This window comes from Balaenoptera ricei, chromosome 20 (genome assembly GCF_028023285.1).
Source record: "Balaenoptera ricei isolate mBalRic1 chromosome 20, mBalRic1.hap2, whole genome shotgun sequence".
Lineage (NCBI taxonomy): Eukaryota > Metazoa > Chordata > Mammalia > Artiodactyla > Balaenopteridae > Balaenoptera > Balaenoptera ricei.
The window spans coordinates 40,747,572-40,769,333 of NC_082658.1; the positions used below are offsets into that span (position 1 = coordinate 40,747,572).

General features: G+C 37.5%; 1 protein-coding gene across 12 annotated transcripts in view; it reads right to left on the minus strand.

Annotated features, from left to right (window-relative positions):
- BCAS3 (BCAS3 microtubule associated cell migration factor) overlaps positions 1 to 21,762 on the minus strand; it is a 575,869-nt gene that overhangs the window by 341,351 nt on the left and 212,756 nt on the right. For all 12 annotated transcript variants that reach the window (XM_059908366.1, XM_059908365.1, XM_059908370.1 and 9 more), the window contains one exon: positions 20,977 to 21,241. In XM_059908366.1, coding sequence (XP_059764349.1) covers positions 20,977 to 21,241 — 265 coding nt within the window. The remainder of the gene's footprint in view (positions 1 to 20,976; positions 21,242 to 21,762) is intronic.

Consider the following 21,762-nt stretch of genomic DNA (forward strand, 5'->3'; position numbering starts at 1 on the left):
ACTAACTCTACCCTATTGAAATAGGGTAGCTTCACTAAAGAGGTGACAAATCATATGGAAAGGGATAAGTAAAGGAAGCGTTGATAGGAAATGTTTCCGGTAATGGATACAGAACACAAATTTAAGGACTTTGGAGCTGAAAAGAAGCCGTTAACAAAATGAGATACTGTACCAGGCAAAGGTTTCATTCAACATTCATTCTTTCAACTCACACTTGTTGAGCCTTATTGGTATGAGGCCCTGTTCTAGTCCTGGATAAATAAGTCCAAGGGACTCCTGAAGAGGTCATAACATAATGAGACAGAAAGACTATAGGTCTTTAAAGGATTTAATGGGAGAAAAAGTGCTAATAAAGATATCTGCAAAAGTGGTTGAGAGTCTGCCTGCCAATGCAGGGGACACGGGTTCGAGCCCTGGTCTGGGAAGATCCCATATGCCGCGGAGGGGCTAGGCCCGTGCGCCACAACTACTGAGCCTGCACGTCTGGAGCCTGTGCTCCGCAACAAGAGAGGCCACGCTAGTGAGAGGCCCGCGCACCGCGATGAAGAGTGGCCCCCGCTTGCCACAACTGGAGAAAGCCCTCGCACAGAAACGAAGACCCAACACAGCCATAAATAAATAAATAAATAAATTTAAAAAAAAAAGATATCTGCAAAATGTCTCAGGAACAAAAAGGAAGGAGATGTTTTTCATTGTTGTTTTAAAGGGACGATATGCAAATTTTGAGTATAGAGGAAGGAACTTGGATCTTCTCATCTTCACTTTTCTAGTAGAAAGTAAAGGATGAGAGCTGTGTGAACAATTAATTCAGGAATTAGTAAAATGAGGGAACTAGCTTAGACAAGAAATCTCATTAACTCACACGTAATGATCTACATATAAAAATATATGTTAAAAGCACAAAATTTAAAAACGAAAGTTCATACTGAATCAATCAAATACACAAAAATAGTATAATGATCCTTTCTTCCCTTTTCAATTGTTCAAAGTCTTTGTTTAAAGACGATTTTCACTATCTCTTTCTTGGGTCATGGATTTTCTTTGAAAATGAAGCTAGAATCTAACAAACCCCCAGATTTATCCTCCACAAAAACTGTTAAGACTCCTCCAGAGTAGGAGCAGTATCTTACTAGTTGTTGACAGCTCAGTAAATGCTGAATGAAGGGAAGAAATATATTTTTTCTCATATCCAGGAAATATAGGAAAATATAGCCCTATGATCTATAGAAAAAAAATTAATTTTGGAGGGGACACCCAAAGTCCTTCAGAAAATATAGCCCTATGATCTATAGAAAAAAAATTAATTTTGGAGGGGACACCCAAAGTCCTGCAGAAGATAGCCAGGTGCTGGAATCCATGGCTTTCACCAGTCTCCTTAGTCTCAGGTTGACTCGGCCAGGAGCCTGGACTTGGTAACTTTAAGAATAGATCTTCAGACACTTCCTTATCATTATATCAAACCTAAATTTCCGAGCCAGGATTATTCTTGAAGCCTGAAGCTTCTTAATACAATGAGCTTCAGCAGAAGAAACTCATAGTATCCTAAGCCTTGGATGTGGATTAAGCCTGTCCCTCCATCTTATGCTTCAATTTCCCTTTGGACAGACAGGGAGAGCAGCACTTTCTTTGCTCCACCTTCTAGGCATATATATGATTGTAACAGTAAAATTAAAAATTTCTGAGATCAGTGAAGAGTCACTACATCAATTCTAAATGTCAACTTCAGCAACCATTCTTTACTATGCTTTTCTCTTTATTGTATGAGTACAGCGAAAATAGTGGAGGCTGTTTAATTGCAATTTTAGTAGTGGGCTTCATAAAACCTTAAAATACATATAATATTTCACACAGCATTATACTTACAAATTCCAGCTGGGAAAAGACCTGTAAGTGACAAATGCCATGAGAATGGATATTCTCACAGTATTTCTGGCACATCCAAACAGAGGAAGTCTCAAAAATCTCATGAGAAAATAAGCTCTTCTAAAACTCTCATCCCAGTTTTTTGGGCTTACTCTATATAGATAAACTTCCATAAGCCTTCAGGCTTTTGGGTCTTTAACCAAATCCACTAGAGCTTTGATCCTTTAGAGGTTTACCAGTCCCCAAGATAGACGGAGTTCTCTTGGGGTGGGGGAAAAATCCCAAGTTCCAATAAAATGCTTTCTCAATAAATTAAAGCAGGAATTCTATTTGGGAATAGAAAATCATTTAAAAATCAGAATTTTCAAAACATCCTTTGATGTTTAAAGCGATATTTTGTTTTCAGTTGTTTATTTGTTTATGGATATTATTGTTTTGAATGTTATAATACAAAGCCCGAAGCCAGAACAGTTCACATCGGGGTTTAACCACTGACTTTTTGCATTTACTTGTACAAGTTTGCATTTTTGAAAAAGGAATTATGAAAACAACCTCATGTGCTCTGTTTTTCTCCCCCATTCTGCCTTTTGGATGAAGAATACCTGCAGGTACGATGGGGAAAGAAACTTTCAATCTCCACATTAACACACAGCACCTCTGTCTGTGTGTGAGGCTGATGTGGTGTAATCTCTATTTACTAAAAATGTTTCTAACTTCAAAATGCCACCTTATCATGTATGCACTGTCCCAAAGTATGTTTTCCCAGACTTTCTATACTATAAACACACAGGGGGAAAATGGATGAAGTTGAGGATAAAAGAGAGAAAATAACAATGGGCTTTGTTGCTGTGCTGGAGGAACAGCCTGTCAGGTCAGCTTTGCAGAGGCATATTCCCAAACCAGTCATCATTAACGGACTCACTTCCACAGGAAAAAAAAAAAAAAAAAAGACAGAGTCTGAAAACTCCGGACAAAAGAAATCCCTGCAGACAAAGTAAAAACAAATTAAAAGACCCATTATAAAACACAGATGCTACAAGGAAAATAAACTTTCCAAGATTTACTGGGCTTTGACAAACTTGAACATTTGTGGAAAAGACATCAGCAACAACTCCCAGGTAATGTGGCTGCAAAGCTAGACTCCTTTCTGTTTTATCTTTACCCTCCCTGCAGAAGCTGCCAGGTTGGTATTCTTAGCTTCTGAATGCATGATGTGAGAACATGTGAATGTGGCAAAGTGCCAGCCACAAGAAATCTCTAAAAGCCAGCAAGATCCTGAGATTACTGCCCATTTCAGATTATGCTAAATATTAAAGTTAATACCGGTGTCTCTGTGTATACACCTTCATTTCGTCTTAAATGCAAACCAGAAGAGGAAAAATAAGACGTAAATGCAATTATAGGCCTCCTCCCTCCCCTCTAAAAAATTTCCCTATCTTACCATACTGCGAACTAAGACGAATGAGATCAGTTAAAATAACATTAAGCAATCAAGGGATCAGAGTTGTAGGTGAGAAAGGACCTTAAAACGGTATCACATCAGTGAAAAAGAGAAAACTTTTTGTTATAGGATTCTAGAGGCACAAGCTACAAATTACTGCTAATGAGGGTCTGAGGAAGAGTCTAGGAACAGAAGGTGTAAGAAACTAAGAGCTACAATGGAATTAAGGGGACCAAATGGAGAGTGTGGAGGATAAAGAAGCATTGTCTTTTGTTGTCATTAGGGATGCAGGGATAAACATAAAAATGGCAAAGATTCATGTGGAGAAAAGCAAAATGACACTAGGCAGTGTTGATGGTGCCCTAAGGGAGAGCACAGCTTTTAGGAGGTCTGCATTATCTTCTCACTTTTTGACCCTTAACTTTATTCCTTTAGGCACTCCATTTTTTCTGAAGGTTTACTAAAGAAACATAGAAATGAGACTCCTACAATAGTTTCAAATTCTGTTCTCATCACCCTTCCACACACCTGTCCACAAGATCCACTCTTGTTCTAGGATATAAGCCTCTCAGTCAGTCAGTGTCCTTGGTCTGCTAATATTCTGAATCCTTACATTTTGAAATTGGAGTAACGAGGCACACTAAGAGGCAATGTGGATGTGACAACCTGGCACTCCTGAGAAGATAAATATATAGGGAGAACCCTATTCCCAAATATCCCATTATTATCCTACTTCAACCAACTTCTTTACTCTAAGACCTCATGTAGATGGCCTACTCCCAACATCACGTCTTTCCAAAATAAAAATCGGGTAACAAGTTCATATGGGGCTTTTGGGGTGCTTTTTGCTTTCCACAGAAGACCAAAATGTTCCGTCTGCTTTTAGTATCCTGCTGTGGAATTGACAGGGATAAAAATCCAAAATATACCAATGAGTTTAACTAAGTTAACTCTGTAGCTGAAAAGCTCCCGACTTCTTGACTCTGTCAAAAAGAGTACAATGGTAGCTTGTTTTGTAACAATCACTGGAAATGTAGGCTCTGAAAAGCTAAAAACACTGCTTAGCTCTTGCTTGCCATCTAATTTAACATTAAAGCTTTCTCAGCCAAACACTCGATAATTATTTAATCAAAACCAAATAGAGTCCTTTTGGAATATTATAAAAAGTATCCTGTGCAAACGGGAATTTCCTGAATGTGGGTTGTTTGGGGTTGACATTGGAGTCTCTGTTTCTCTTTTTCTTTCTTTCTCTCTCTTTTTTTCCCCTTTCCTAGATGAGAATGACAAGCTTCCCAGCTGCAGTTCCAGGACTTTCACCCTCCTTTTTGACCTTTTCTCAGGCGTATTCCAGTATAATCTGTAATCTGCTCAAGTAGGAAGAGGAAACAGCAGCGCCCTGGTGAGAAACAGTGCCTTCTGACCCACATACCAAACTGGGCGGAAGCAATGCTTGTTCACAGGAGCCAAGGAGAGCAGAACACACACAATTAAAAGAAAATGAATAATACATCCATATTTTTTTAAAGACTGTTAACAGAACAACCAAATAGTTTTGGTGACAAAGTGCAAGATAGGAAGCGTTCAAGGACAATTCTGACTAGGCACTGACTTGCTTCTCCCTGTAAAATTTTTGGAGAGTAATAGGTGGTGAAGCAAAGATACTGCAAAAACATATATGCATTTCAAGCAAAACACTTGTTGCTTTTTCAAGTAAACAGTTCACAACACGACAGGTACTTTGGGGGAGGGGTGGGAAGGTAGAAAGGTAAAAAATATCCCCCAGAAAATTGACTTGAAAACAAGAACCCAATTTTTTTTTTTTTTTCTTTGCAAGATGGGGTTGAGGTTTTTAATGATACTGTCATCACTCTTCCCACTACGTACAAAGTAGCTGCACGGAACTTTGCACTAGTGCTTACTAAATGTCAGTAGAATTAAAACTTCACACTCTGGAGACTTGTAACTGCACTATTTATCAAATATTAATCACTATATAAATTTATAGGGATTCCCTGGTGGCACAGTGGTTAAGAATCCGCCTGCCCATGCAGGGGACACGGGTTCGAGCCCTGGTCCGGGAAGATCCCACATGCCGCAGAGCAACTAAGCCCGGGCGCCACAACTACTGAGCCTGTGCTCTAGAGCCCACAAGCCACAACTACTGAGCCCGCGTGCCACAACTACTGAAGCCCGCGCGCCCGGAGCCCGTGCTCTGCAACAAGAGAAGCCACCGCAATGAGAAGCCCGCGAACCGCAACAAAGAGTAGCCCCCGCTCGCTGCAACTAGAGGAAGCCAGTGCGCAGCAACGAAGACCCAACGCAGCCATAAATAAATAAATTAATTAATTAATTAAAAGTATATATATAAATTTATAAATATTCAAATACACAACGTGCTAAGTAGTTTCCTTTTCTAGTCCGAATACTTTTTTACCAGTTAATTATTATTTTAATGTGTTCACGACTGTTACATGTAAATGTGTTTTTCTTTCCTTAAATCCAAAACTCAATAAATTTAGAAAATTTACACATAAAAATAAAAAGTCAAAAGGAACTAACTGTTACTAAAACTATATGCAGAACAAGATCAGTCTACACTACTCCAAAAAGATACTAAAGCTGTCTGAGAACAAGGATCCTTGCGATGCAAAAATAAGCCCAGAAAGGGAGGTAAGTCAGAAACAACATTCAAAAAAATACAAATAAGGGGAAATAAGAAATATTTCCAAAAAGTTCCAGAGATAAAAGTGTATGGGGACAAGCATTGAAATAAACTGTATGAAAATCTTCTGTCTGCATCTCCTCTCCACTATACTTTTGGCACAATTTGTTCACACAGCCAACCCAAATTTACAAAATGACTTTTTAAAATCTCCTCCCATAAGTGGGAAGTTCATTACCTTAGTTTATTATTCTTGCAGCATTCCAAGATTTGGGATGAAGACAATTTGTAAGAGCTGGTGCTCTTAATATTTAAGAAGTTTCAGCAATTTTTAATTCATTTTAAACATTAGGATTGTAGTTTACCACTCTTTCCACAATGAAAAATCAAGCAAGACAGTAAATGCACTATACTTAACAGTAGAGGGAACAATGCAAACTGTTTGTATAAAGAAGGAGAATAAAAGAAAAAGATCTTGGGATTTTACTTTAAGAATCAAGTTATTCCTAAAGACGTAAGCAACCTCAAAATTCCCCACTCTTCTGAATCGAAGAGTGGAGTTTTGGGACTAAGTGCTCAGAAGTGAAGACATTTAATAACCCTAGTGCAAAATCCCCAGAATTAAAAATCCCATAATCTAGCAGCACTTAGACCAAATCTGTGATTAAATGAGTTCCCCGAAGTATAAATAAATCCTCATTAAAATTCTTTTTTGAAAATATTCCACACCCATATCTCCCATGCTTATCTTGCAATGAATTCTGTATCATGTCAACAGATCAAACAGAAGCACTTCACTGTTCAAGGAAAAAAAAAAAAAAGAAACTTATCTGCATCATTCAATAAATATAATGTTATTACTTAAACTGTTGAACCTATAAGATATGGAAAAATGGGAGCTGGTACTGAAATAAAAAGAAACACTGTAACAAGATAAAATACTGAATAAATTGCAAGATTTAAGGTGTAATGTTTTTAGACTTGGAGGACTCAAAATAATTTAACATTTGCAGAACTGGTCTTTTTCCAGTACATTAAACACTGTATACTAAGGAAAAATTAAATATTAAAATCAAAGTATTTTCTGTTGAATAACAACGATCGTAGTAAAATGTAAGCAACTTTCATAATAATCAAAAAGATATAATTTAAAATAGCAATAGCAAAGATGCTCCCCACAACCTCCTTCCCGTTCCCTTACCCCCACCCCACGGAAGTCTTCCTTCTTTTTACTTATGACTGTTAAGGATATTTTCTGGCTCTATTTCAGCATCATGACTCAGGTCATGAGAAGTGTCAAAGATGTATTTCCTTCAGATGGGAAAGAGCAACAGATTTTAACAACCATACAAAGATGGGAGTACTGTGCAAAAGAGCCAAATCAGCATTTTTGACAGCAGGGAAGATAAAACCTTTTATACTCACATATATTTTATTTCCAGCTTAAAAACATTTAAATATCATTCTATCAAAATATGCTTACATGTTCTGCTCAAGAAGAAAACAGGAAACCCATTCTCAATTTAGCTGCCTAAATTATCAACAATTTGTGAGAGAGTATCGTTCACCGACAAAAAAAGAAAAAGAAAGAAATCAAAGTACACATATGAACGTTAATAAATAGTTCGAGTCCTTGTCTTCCAAACTTATTTTTCCAAAAGCAAAACCATGAATTTACCTGTTTGCATAAAAACTCCTTTGACAGAAAGTCCTCGAGAATGAAAATCACAAAGAGGAGTGATACCATGACCATATCTGGGCACTGGAGAATGATGACTCCACTTCTTTCCCTGTAATTCTTCTGCCTTAGCAGAAACACTTTTTCTTAATCAGCTGGATTACTGCCAGAAAACCATAATCATTTATCAGTACTGTTGTTTTATATTTTCTTTCATCCATGATTTTATCAAAAGTGTACACATTTCAATCCATTCCAAATTGGACAGGAGTGAAATATTATTGAACATTTGTTAAGAATTCCCTACTAGTGATGATTCTCAACACTGAAAAGGGAATGGCCTGTCTCTTCTGAAGCCGCCAACAACAACAATGCCCACATAATTCCACTCTATCCATTCTGAAATAGTTTCACTCTTGTGCCTCATTCTAGCTTCAATATTCTCACCTGCAAAAACACATCATCCAATGTTAATACCTCGTTCAATGAACCTTAAATCCCTTTCCTTTTCTCATCCTCCTCCAAATTCTAAATGTCATTTTATGCTAAGAACCTATTATGCTAAGAATCATAACAGTTTCTATTTCTCAGTATGTGTAACGCTGGCACAGCAGCGACCTCACTCTCCGTACTCTTTTGTAGTTTACAAACTATAAGCCAGCAGTCATATTTTTACTTCCTGCTCAGATTTTTAAGTTCAAGACTGCTCACGGCTGCTACTCCCAAGTCTCATAATTTCTAAATCTGTTTATTTGGGTCGCTCATGCAGACACTGGTCACTGTGTATCCTAAGAAGCCCAATTTCTTCTCTCTTCTCCCCCTCCAATTTTTCTAAAACCAAATTTTGAAAAAATATTTCAATGGAACCTGACCAGAATTTTCTTACTTAATTGTCTTCCTCACTGGAAAAGTAAGGCTAACTTAACGTGCAAATAGAGAAGCCAAATCCTCTTGTAGTTAGTAATCACTAGACTAAAACAATGTTGAAGGATCAACTCCTTGAAAACTAACTTGTAAGTCTATTGCCAGAACGTTTCTAGAGGATTCCTTCGTGGGGAAACTGACCAGTCAAAGTGAAAAGATCTACAAATACTATTGATCGGGGGGTACCCCAATAAAACTGATAGACCAGTTGGACCTATAAACTGGTATGAGCTACTCGTGCTCAAAGAGCTTCCAATCAGTTCTTTAGTAGGGATGTGTTGATTAGCTGAATAAATATGAAATAACAAAATAAATCAAATAATAATAAAACTTTTTAATAAAATTAAAAAAAAGAATGATCAGCCAAGGATTCCTAGACATTCCAGCCAGTATTTTAGTTTAACCAGTCTGAGATTGGGCCTAGGCATCAGTACTTTTTTAATCTATCCAGGTAAATTATAATGTACAATCAGGGTTGAGAGTACAAGATGAAAGATAATGATGACCACAAAAAAAACTTAAAAAGGAACTCAGAGGAAATAGAGATACTACCAGGAGCAAAGAGGTGCATCAAAAATTATAACTATCTTTTAAAGAGATAAACAATTTTACATCTGTGAAATAAGAAAAGGATGTGATAATAAGAGAAACATTCACAGAAAAGGTTATTAAAAACATGTTGCACAAATAAAAATCTAATAAGAAGGTTAGGAGATAAAGTTGGGGATATTCTCTTAAAGTAAAACAAAAAGACAAAGAGATAGGAAATAGAAAAGAAAGTTAGGGGTTCAGTGTAGGAGATCCATTATCCAACCAAAATGATTTCCAGAAAGGGGCAAAAAAAAGAAAACAGCAAGAAATAAATTATGAAGAACTGAAAGAAGCAGCCTCTGAGTGGGAGAAGTGGGTGCAGGAGAGTGCAATTTTTCTTTATAAAATTGTGGCATTATTTGACTTTTATAATAAATATATGCATTGCTTTGATACAAAAATTATATTGAATAGGTAAACAAAAACAATAAAACTACAATGAATGTTAACAGAAAAGAGAAGCAGAGATTAAGTGTAAGGCCTAATGATGCCTCAGTAGTGGAGTGTAATCACTCTGGTCCCATAAAATACAGAGATAGGTCCTGGAATAGCAATGTATAGAGAAACAAAGAAAGGAACTTTTAGAACATATAGAAACCACTTACTCAGATGATTAACTAAAAGAGTTCCCTCCGTTCATTCATAGGAGCTAGGTACCTGGACGGGGTACTAAAACTAGATACTAATTGATAGTAATATATTTCAAAAGTCCAATTCTCTAATAAGACTTTGAGGAATACATCATAGAAAACATCATGAAAAGGAAGCTAGGTTATTATAAACTCTTAGACGACATCAACATCCATAGTACACCAGGTTCATGCCAGGGTTGCCATGATTACCATCACAGGAAAGTTTAGAAAAGATCGCCCTCTAGAGGCATGTCTCATTAACCATTTAAAAACAAAACAAGAAACCTGGAGTCTATGATGTGCCAGTGTTAAAAATATAGAGAAAATACAAAATATGTCATTTACAGTAAAGAGGAAAACAAAAAATGACAGTATAGCTCCAACTGCTAACTACCTGAGCCAGCATTTATTTTAAGGAATAAAAAAAAGAGAGAGAGAAAAAACTGTAGCATATTCCAAATAATACAGACAAGAGATAAAGTATTCAATACTATAAAAACGGATTAAAGTCTATTTGAATTTTATATAAAGTATAATTTAGAGACAATATAAGAGTGTTAGAAGATACTCCACAGGTAATTTTATTTTCCTCAAAAACTATGTTATCTGAAACTTCCTCTCAATTTTGCTGTGAACCTATAACCTATAACCTATAAAACAGTCTATTAAAAAATGATGCTATCTTTATTTAGTACATGGTTTCTCCAATTAGGGCTTCTGAAATAAAAGAACTTTTCAGGATGGTATTAATTATAAGGCCTCTCTTTTCAATCCACTTTCCCTAAAGAACTCATCTGTTCTGAGAAACAATAGGAAGTGACATGAAAATATTTTAAATACGCGTGATTTTGGTGTATAGATGTAAAGACACAAATTCACTAGGAAAACTTTAATAGACTTGAAAACAATAGATTAAAAACTTCATCTGAACTACAAGAAAGTACATGCAACCAGTAAAAAACCCAGGTACTAAACTAAGAGAGCCTAAAAGAAGATTTTTATCCATTTACATGTATATACTGTATATATATATATATACTCTGTGTCATATGAGGCATAAAATTTAAAGCAGAGCTACAGTGCACATGATTGATTTTTCTTGGCAAAAATTAAAACATACAAATGGAAACTTCAATCCACAAGTAAACGGTGATGTGGAAAGAGAAGTCAAGAAACATCACGTTATTATTGACTGTCTTAAGTAGGTGAAACTATATAAGGCTGAAATGGGTGGTTGCTTTGTATTTACAACTGTGATGTGGTCTGTATCAAGAAAACTACTGATCAACAAAAGTAAGTAATTACAATAAACCAGCAAATGAAAGCTATAAACACAGTTTCTGAGTGGTAAAAAAAAAAAAAAAAAAAAAAGAATGCCTCATACAGATGCTAGGAAGAAAAGTTGATGCTACCAGTTACTTAGAAGCAGTTTATTAAAATAGCGAGGCTTCAAGCCCAAGAAATCAGAGGCCCCCTCTACAGGGCCCAGAGTCTCATCCATCACTTCCATTTAGAAGAAGCAGAATCTGGAATTCAGATGCCTGAAGTTGTGACTCAACAATGACTCCTCCCCTGGGGACCAATGAGTTAATGGGAAGGCGACACTTCCGAGAACTGTAGAAGTAAACCCAGAACCCCTCTGTTAACGCAATGGAAATAGTAGGAAAAAAAACCCAAATTCCTTAAAAGCCCTATCACATAGTGACTGTCATATTCTTGAACCTAAACTGGAAAACTCATTTGCAAAATAAAGAAATGCAAAGGCTAGAGAATGGGTAGATTCATTTATCCAACTATATTTCCTGATGTATGGTATTACGATGAGCAAAAACAGATGAAAAAGAAAAAATACTACTACCTTCACTTTCTATTTTGCGTTGGGTATACCTTCATTTCAGAAACAACGTCAGAAGTCAACTCATCAATATTGAGTCTAATTATGCTACAAAAGCCTATGCACAATAAGGTCACGATTATATTTCAGTCACTTATTATTTGGTGAATTCTTCATTTATTCTCTTTTCTGCATAAGAGCCACTATACAAAACTATGAATAATGAATCAGTCCTATATACCTCCTTAGTAATAAACAGTATCAATAATGAAACTAGTCATAGCAGCTAGTCTTTTCCTGAGTTATTTCATGTGTGCCAGACACTATTCAAAGTGCTTTGATCCTCACAGTAACTCTCTAAGGTAGGTAATTTTATTATCCCCATTTTACTGATAGAAAATTAAGGCACAGGTAGATTAAGTAATTTGTCTAAATTTACAGAGCCAGAAAGTCACAGAGGTTCTACCACAGGAAGTCAGACTCCAGGTCCTCCAACTCCAACTGCCTCCCCAAGGAAGTTACACTTAAAAATGGAGATCATCGAAAATAATAGGTAGAAAGCAGTAGTGATGAGTATGGATAAATAGCTTACAGAAGAAACAAATACCAAAGTTAGACACTTTACGGTAAGAGGGAAAAAGCACACTGTGAGCTGAGCTGAGCTGAGCTTCAAAGATGCATTCCACGTTTACCTGAAGAAATAAGCGGAAAACAATTCAGATGCAGGAACAAGGTGTTGATTGAAGCTGAAAAGCAAAAGCAAGTAATTAAATTTGCTTGGAGCATAAACAATAGTGGCAGAAATGGTTTCTTCATTCAGCAAAAATTTACTAACTGGTAAAGGGAATGCCTCATCTCTTAGAGGACCATTCGCCTGCCAACATGCCCACCTCCTATTTCTATGAGAAAACAGAGGCAACCTCCTCCTTGACCTCTAACTTTTCCCCATTTTCCTGTTCCCCTTTACATCAATGCTCATTGAAAGGCCTGTCAATACTGGCCTCCAATTTTCTCTTCCCGTCCTTAATAAAATCCTCTCTTATCAGGCCCCTACCGCTTCACCAAAACTTGCTCTTATCAAAGCCACATGTCCTCTACATGACTAAATTTGATGGTATTCTATCTTTTTCTCAGTCCTTATCTTAATTGACCTATCAGCAGAATTTAACACATTAATCATTCCCTTTTCTCAGAAAAAAAAAATGTCTTCATTTGGCTTATAGGATTTCTCATGTGTTGGTTTTCCTTCTATGTCACAGGCTCAGTCCCGGGACGTCTTCATCTTCTTTTCATACTCATTCACTTACTAGGTGATCTCATCCTGCTTTGGCTTTTTTTATCTATGCCTCCCCAACATTTATTCTCAGCCTATTCCTTCCCACTGAACTCCAGATTCATAAAACCAACTACCTGCCTAACATCACTAGGAGGTCAAGACACATCTTAAACTAAACATGTCCAAAAGTCCTGATCTGTCTCTATCCCCAGAGCTGCTTTATCCTCATGGTCCTCATTTCATGTGATGGCAGTCGCACCCTCCCAGCTGTTCGGGCCGAAAGCCTTACTGGTCACCCTGACTCCTCTCTTTTCTCTCCTGGATTTCTGCAATGCTCTCCTAACTGGTCTCACTAGACTTCTACTCTTGTCAGACTGCAGATGGTGTGTTCTCAGTACAGATCACCATTCTGCTCCTGTCAAACCGCAATCTGACCCCGTCACCCAAAACCCTCCACAGCTTTTCCACTTTACTCTCAGTAAAAGTCAAAGGCTGACATGATCTGGCCGCATTCCCTCTCTGACCTCATCTTCTACTCTGCACCTTGCACACTGTTCCTTGGCCACATGGGCCTCCTTGCCTCTCCATGAACACTCCAGACACATTCCCAGCTCAGGGATTTTACACTGACTATTTCTTCTGCCTGGAACACGTTCCGCAGACATCTGCATGACTTTCTCCCACACTTCCATCAGATCTTTATTCAAATGTCATCAACTCAGTAAGGCCTGCCAGGAGCATCCTAATTTCAAACTGCAATCTTCTCCAGGCATGCCCTATTCCCCTTCCTTTACTTTTCTCCATAGCATATAAAACTACCTGTTTATCCATCCATTTGTCCATCCATCCATCCATGAATCCATCCATCCATTCATCCATCCATCCATCCATCTATCATCTATCCTATGCATCATACATATCCCTCCACTGGAAAGTCAGCTCTATGGGAACAGGGATGTTTTCTTCTTTTATTCACTGCTGTATCCCTAGAGCTCAGGAACGGTGCTTGGACATAGTAACACTAATTAATAGTTCTTGAATAAAATGAAAGAATCTTACAGATGTTAAAAAGAAAAGCAATGTTACCATGAATGAAAATCTCTTCATTCTGACAAGTAATAAATTGTTTTTATTAGAACTTCTAAGTTCTAATAACTTTGAAAACTTTGGTTTGAAGCCTTAGAATCTACATTTTACCAAATACTACATGAGGTGCCAAGATACAAATATAAACAAGAAAAAGACCCTCTCTTCATGGAGGTAAATCTACTGGGAGACACAGGCATGTCAATGAACATATTAACATATGTTAATATGAACAACTAACATTAAAATATAATAAAATCACATTCATAGTGCCAATACCAAGACTGATACAGAACATACAACATCAAGAGGTGTTTAAAAGAGGCTGAAGAGGGACTTCCCTGTAGCACAATTAAGAATCCACCTGCCAATGCAGGGGACACGGGTTCGATCCCTGGTCTGGAAAGATCCCACATGCTTCAGAGCAACTAAGCCCACGCACCACAACCACTGAGCCCACGCTCTAGAGTCCACGAGCCACAACTACTGAGCTCGCGTGCCATAACTACTGAAGCCCACGCACCTAGAACCCATGCTCTGCAACAAGAGAAGCCACCGCAATGAGAAGCCTGCGCACCGCGACGAAGATTAGCCCCTGCTCACCGCAACTAGAGAAAGCCCGCATGCAGCAACGAAGACCCAACGCGGCCAAAAATAAATAAATAAAAAGCAAACAAAAAAAGAGGCTGAAGAGATGAAGTGATACTTTTAGCTAGATCATAATGAAGTAGGGTTTCAGCAGGCATCCAAGGGAATAAAAATTATTTCGAGAGGAGTATGCAAACTTAAAAGGTGCCAGGAAATGAATACAGGTGGCATTTTCAGGGAAGGGTACAGAAATGTAGGTGTGGTGGGACAAGAAACTGAGAGTGAGACGGAACCTTCCCTAACATCCGAAAAGCATGGTGAGACGCTGAAAGACTGAAAGCAGAAAAGCGGAATATTATCCTAGTTACGGTTAACAAAGAAAATGCTTGCGATAGTTAAAAGAAAAAAAGAAGGCTGGAGGCTACAGAAACAGATGAGGTAAGAAATGATGATAAGAGGTTCTTAGTCATTTTTGTCATGGACTACTTAGACAACATGGAAAAGCCTGTGGACTCTTTCTCAGAATAATACTTATAAATGCATGGGATACTATACACAGAATTACAAAGAAAACCGTACTATTATACTGAAGTATAGCTATCAGTTTATTTAAAAAATTAAGTTCTGCTATAGTAATATATGTAATATTAAAATCAGTAATATTATTACATTTTATATATATATATATATATATATAATTTCCAAGCAATGGTGAGCATAAACAATATTTCAAAATACATCTCGACAAAACACTTCAAGATTTTTTTGTATATAATGTGATACAAAAACATCTGTGTTTTTATTGGTGACAACGTCACAAGTCCTGCTGTTATTACTGTCATGTGTTGTCTATATTCATAATGAAAGAAAACATTTACTTTTGGGTAGAGGATAGTAATCCTAAAGATGAAATATTTTCCTATCCATGTTCACAGATCTTAAGAACCCCTTAAGACTAAGGTCCAGGCAACAAGACCAGAAATGAAAGAGATATTTAGAGAAAGTATATTTCAAATAAATAAACATCCTCTGTTAAGTAAAAATGGCAAATAGATAAAATAATCCTAACCTAAACTGGATTGCATCCAGAAAGTAAAAAGGAAATATCCTTATATCAACTGTTATTTAACAGTTTCCTTTACTTTGCTAAAAAGAGCACAGACAAACAACAGCAATAACCGCCAAAGCATGATTCATTTTCAAGATGAATCCCTCCCTGTTCAAAAGTTTACATTGTTTTTGACTAGCATCAGATTGTTTATCCACACAAACTGTAAATACATCATTTTTAGAACTAACCAACAACAATGCCCATTTTGTTTTGACATGTAAGGTACAAAAAGAACATAAAGAAAAATGACCATCACTCTAATGTCTGCACTTTAAAAATGAAAAAACTACAGAAAAAGGGGGTGAAATTCCAACATAATAAAAATTTAGCATGTGTTATCAGGAGGAAAACGTCTCCTGAAATTCCTTGCTTTCAAAAGGGAATTTAAGAACTGCAGTACTGCTAAACTGTCTATAATCTCCTCTCTGAGATGCCTTCTCTTAGTTTTATGGAAAAATATGAAGAAAGCTGTGAAAACAATAATGCTGAGAGAAAATACTATATTTTGACAATATGACTCTTCAACTGTTTGATCTTTTACAAATGACAAATCCTTAATTGACTGGCGCTTTGCACCCTTCAGCAAAAATATATTGAAAGGTATTCATTCAGTCATTCAATATCTGTTTTGTTCCCTTAGACAAGGGCAGAGATTACCTTAATTTCTGGGCACAGTATGCCCAAAGCCTAGCACAGAACCTGGTATGTGGTATGCTTATTAGAGAAGGAAGAAGAGGAAGAAAAAAGGAGCTCAAAAGAATGCTCTCTGAAGATGTATAAATATAAAGACTATAAATTCTTCCAAATTTTTCTATTAAAACAGCTGGTTCTCTGGCCAACCTAGCTGCCCAATGTGCACACTAAATCTTGCCCCATAAAGTGTATGGTGAAATTCAAGTTAAGAAAAATATTTAACACAAAAAGCAAGGCCCTCAAAGAACCTATACTACCATTTAATTATATGACAAAATAGTCACACCTAAGAATGTAAGTAATTATTTCTGAAGTAAAATTTCTTGCAAATGGCTGAAAATATGCATATCTCATAGCTTTCTAAACTTTTTTTAAAATTTTAAATACTTTTTTATTATTTTTATTTTTTAAAATATTTATTTATTTATTTATTTTGGCTGCACCAGGTCTCAGTTGTGGCACACGGCATCTTTGTTACGGCCGTGGTATCTTTGTTGCGGCATGCAGACTCTTAGCTGCATCATGCAAACTCTTAGTTACAGCGTTTATGCGGTAGATGATCTAGTTCCCTGATCAGGGATTGAACCCAGGCCCCCTGCATTGGGAGCGTGGAGTCTTACCCACTGGACCACCAGGGAAGTCCCAATACTTTTTTAAATGAGTTTTCACCCAGGACTTATTTCAACCTCAAAGATCATGGATCACTAGCTAAATATACATGAATAATAACTGTTCTTATGAAAATAATAGGGCCAGGGACTTCCCTGGTGGTGCAGTGGTTAAGTATCCGCCTACCAATGCAGGGGACACGGGTTTGATCCCTGGTCCGGGAAGATTCCACATGCCACGGAGCAACTAAGCCCGTGCACCACAACTACTGAGCCTGCGCTCTAGAGCCCGCGAGCCACAACTACTGAGCCCACGTGCCACAACTACTGAAGCCCCTGTGCCTAGAACCCATGCTCCGCAACAAGAGAAGCCACTGCAATGAGAAGCCTGTGCACTGCAATGAGGAGTAGACCCCGCTTGCCACAACTAGAGAAAGCCCATGAGCAGCAACGAAGACCCAACGCAGCCAAAAACAAATTAATTAATTAATTAATTTTAAAAAATACTTCTAAAAAAATAATAATAATAGGGCCAGGGACTTCCCTGGTGGTCCAATAGTTAAGAATCTGCCTTCCAATGCAGGGGATGTGGGTTTGATCCCTGGTTGGGGAACTAAGATCCCACATGCTGGAGGGCAACTAAGCCCATGTGACACAACTAGAGAGCCCGTGCGCCACAACTAGACAGCCCACGTGCCGCAACTAGAGAGCCTGCACACAGCAACTACAGAGCCAACGTGCTTTGGAGCCTGTGCACCACAATGAAAGATCCTGTGTGCTGCAACTAAGACTCAGTGCAGCCAAAAATAAATAAAAATAAATATTAAAAAAATTATAATAGGGCCAAAGGACAAAACATCATCTAAGGAGAAAACAAAGGTCCCAAACTGTTTTGAGTTGCAGAATTTCTCCCCAGGATTCTATTTACCAATATATTTTTTCAGTCTATCTTAGAACTTCCTCCAGAAAAAATATATATGTTGAATTGATTAGGTATTACAAAAGGATGTGTGTTCAAGCAGAAGCATTTTAGCTTCTTTAACTTCTTAGGGATATAGCCAGAAGAATTGCAAAGATGTATTCAAACAAGTACTTGTACACACATGTTCATAACAGCACTATCCACAAAATCAAAAGGTAGAAACAACTCAAGTATCCATCAATGGATGAATAGATAAAAAACTGTGGTACATACATATAATGGAATATTATTCAACCATAAAAAGGAATGAAGCACTGATACATACTACAATGTGGGTATACTTTTAAAACATTACGCTACGCGAAAGAAACCAGAAACAAAAGGTCACATATTTTATGACTGCAGTTATATGAAATATCCATAACAGGTATAGATTGAGATGGAAAGCAGACTGGTGGTTGCTAGGGGCTTGGGGACAGAGGGGTGGGGAGGAACTGCTTAAAGAATATACAGTTTGGGGGATTTCCCTGGCGGTCCAGCAGTTAAGACTCCGCCCTTCCAATGCAGGGGGCACGGACTAGATCCCTGGTTGGGGAACTAAGAGCCCACAGGCCATGCGGTGCAGCCCCCAAAAAAGAAAAAGAATATGCAGTTTTCGTCTGGGGTGAAGACAATATATTTGGAACTAGACAGAAGCGGTAGTTGCAAAATATTGTGATGTAATAAATCCCACTGAATTGTTAACATCTAAATGGTTAATTTTATGTTGTATGAATGTCAAATCAATTAAATAAGGGTTGTTTTCTGTAGGAACCATAATCTCGCTCTATAAAATTCCCTATACTTAAAAATCTAAATTGGTCATCTGTCAAGGAGAAACTGCAATGCTCCAAAAAACAAAGTGCCATCTAATGTCAATGAATATCTTCTCTCATTCTGGTGGGTACAACCATTCTGATATTATCTACCAAGGCCAAGATTCGCATACATTGTAGTCCAGCACTTCAATTCAAAAATAAAACAAAGTGAGAGAGTGGCATGGGCATGTATACACTACCAAATATAAAACCGATAGCTAGTGGGAAGCAGCCACGTAGCACAGGGAGATCAGCTCAGTGCTTTGTGACCACCTAGAGGGGTGGGATAGGGAGGGTGGGAGGGAGACGCAAGAGGGAGGAGATATGGGGATGTATGTATATGTATAGCTGATTCACTTTGTTATACAGCAGAAACTAACACACCATTGTAAAGCAATTATACTCCAATAAAGATGTTAAAAAACAAAAACAAAAAAAGAAAAATAAGCACACATTTGCACTAAGAAACAAGGACAAAAATTTTCATCTTTTCATTATACATAATAGCTCCACATCAGAAACCACCCAAATATACATCAACAGTAGGAGAAAGGATAAATAAGTAAAAATATATTTGTACAATGGAATATGCAAGAGCAATGGAAATAAATGAATTAAACCTACATATAAATACATGAATTAATCTCACAAACATGTTAAAGAAGTTGAATATATGAATATATACACACTCTGTTTTAAAAAAAAAAGTGAACAGTTCACTTTTTTAAAAAGTAAGGAAGTGATTACCCTAAAAGTCAGAATCACAGCTTGCTTTTATGGAAAAGGGGCACAAAAATGGAGTTCTAGTAATGTTTCCTTTATTGGTTGGAGTGATGGTTACACAACTATTTGCTCTAGATAAAATACTGACTAATACGTGGGTTTTTTAGAAATCCCACAAAGATGTATTGGTTTGGCCAAAAAGTTAATTCGGGTTTTTCTGTACCATCTTACGAAAACCCAAATGAACTTTTTGGTCAACCCAATATGTTAAAATAAAATGCAAATGCTGCTCTAAAATACATACGACTCAAGATTATTCCTCTCTAACAATAAATATTTCTTAATGAACTACAGCACTGATTCTGGTTAAAGTCAGAGTTTTCTGGAAAAGATCTATAGATATGAGATTCGATCTCTAAATTTATGAAAGTAGTCTTGAACATCATATTCCATACATATGACATCAAGTAACTCTTATAAAGTGAAAAACTTAGGGAGTTAGCTGAGCGTGGCAAGTGAGCTGAAGAGATCTGGTTCTTCCCCTGGGGCCAAGGAGAGTGCTGTGGGCTCTGCTAGGGTGGGGGAAGGGGGCAGTCATTGGGGAAGAAGGAGAGAACTTATCAAAAACTAAAAGGCAGAATTCACAGCACAACAGGGAATGCTGAAGCTTGGGGACTGCTGTTTCCATATTCGCTCACTCACACACTCCTCCATCCATCCATCCATCCATCCATTCATTCATTCAACAGATCTCCATTTACTCTGTGCCCGGCAGGGACCGTAATAAGTTCTGTTCATACAGAATGGGCATTTAATAGAACTAATAGCCTGGTGGCAGAGGCATATTTAAAACATAATCACACAAATAAATATTTAATTTAAAGTTGAAAAAAACAAGTTAGGGAGTTAATGTAGCATGGTAATGGTCGCCATTACTATATTAACTTCAATTTATTAAATGTTTTAATAAATTAAGAATGTCCCCGGGCTTCCCTGGTGGCGCAGTGGCTAAGAATCTGCCTGCCAGTGCACGGGACATGGGTTCGATCCCTGGTCCGGGAAGATCCCACATGCCGCGGAGCAACTATGCCCGTGCGCCAGAACTACTGAGCCTGTGATCTAGAGCCCGTGAGCCACAACTACTGAGCCTGCACACCACAACTACTGAAGCTCGCACACGTAGAGCCTGTGCTCTGCAACAAGAGAGGCCACCACAATGAGAAGCCTGTGCACCGCAACAAAGAGTAGCCCCCACTCGCCGCAACTAGAGAAAGCTCGGGCGCAGCAACGAAGACCCAACGCAACCAAAAATAAATAAACAAAATAAATAAATTTAAAAAAAAAGAAGGTCCCCAAATGAGCCCAAGATCTTATCTTTGTATGAATGAATTAGAAAAATGGGTTAATTTTATTCCAGATCTCCAAAATGAAAGATAAAGAGAAGAAGGATTGTTGGGAATAGTGGAGAGAGAGAAAACTGGGTTTACCGTGCAGAGGTGATCCAGAAGGGCTGCTGGATAGACCTGGAACAGGGCTACAGCGACCTCCTTGCTTAGACGTCAGTTCCTGTTCAATCTCTTCCAGCCCAGCACTCTTCTGGAAACGGCTCATACGATTTACGACTCGTGGTGACATATGTGTTCGAACACAAGGCTGGCCACCATAAGGGTTGATTGGGAAAACGTGGGAAGTCCCCCGGAGTGTACTGACCACAACCCAGCGACAGTCATGGCTGAAGCATATGTCTTGTACCTAGAAATGAAACAAGGAAAAACAAAAAATGATTGAAACTATTTGGATTTACCTAAGAATATCACAAACATATTACTAAATATGAACAGAAATGTCTGCCTGGGGACTTCCCTGGTGGTGCAGTGGTTAAGAATCTGCCAAAAAAGACCCAACACAGCCAAATAATAATAATAATAATAATATAATAAAATATAATTAATTAATTATTTTTAAAAATGAAATGCCTGCCTGGTTACCAAATTTACCTAACATCAGATTATATTTTCAAAATGTTTCTTCTAAAGATTAGATTCATGGTGAATACTGATCAAAACTCCACATAAGGGATTTGATAAGATTTACAATAGGGAATTCTGTCCCTTGCTGTATAGAGTGCCAAGTCAGAAAATAGGACCTAGGTGGTTTCACCCTATAGAGCTATACTTAAAAAAAAAAAAAAAAAGGATATATGGATAATGTTCATTTATTTAAAGGAATTTACCTTCCATAAAAGCATAGAAGAGTAAAAATTAAAACATACA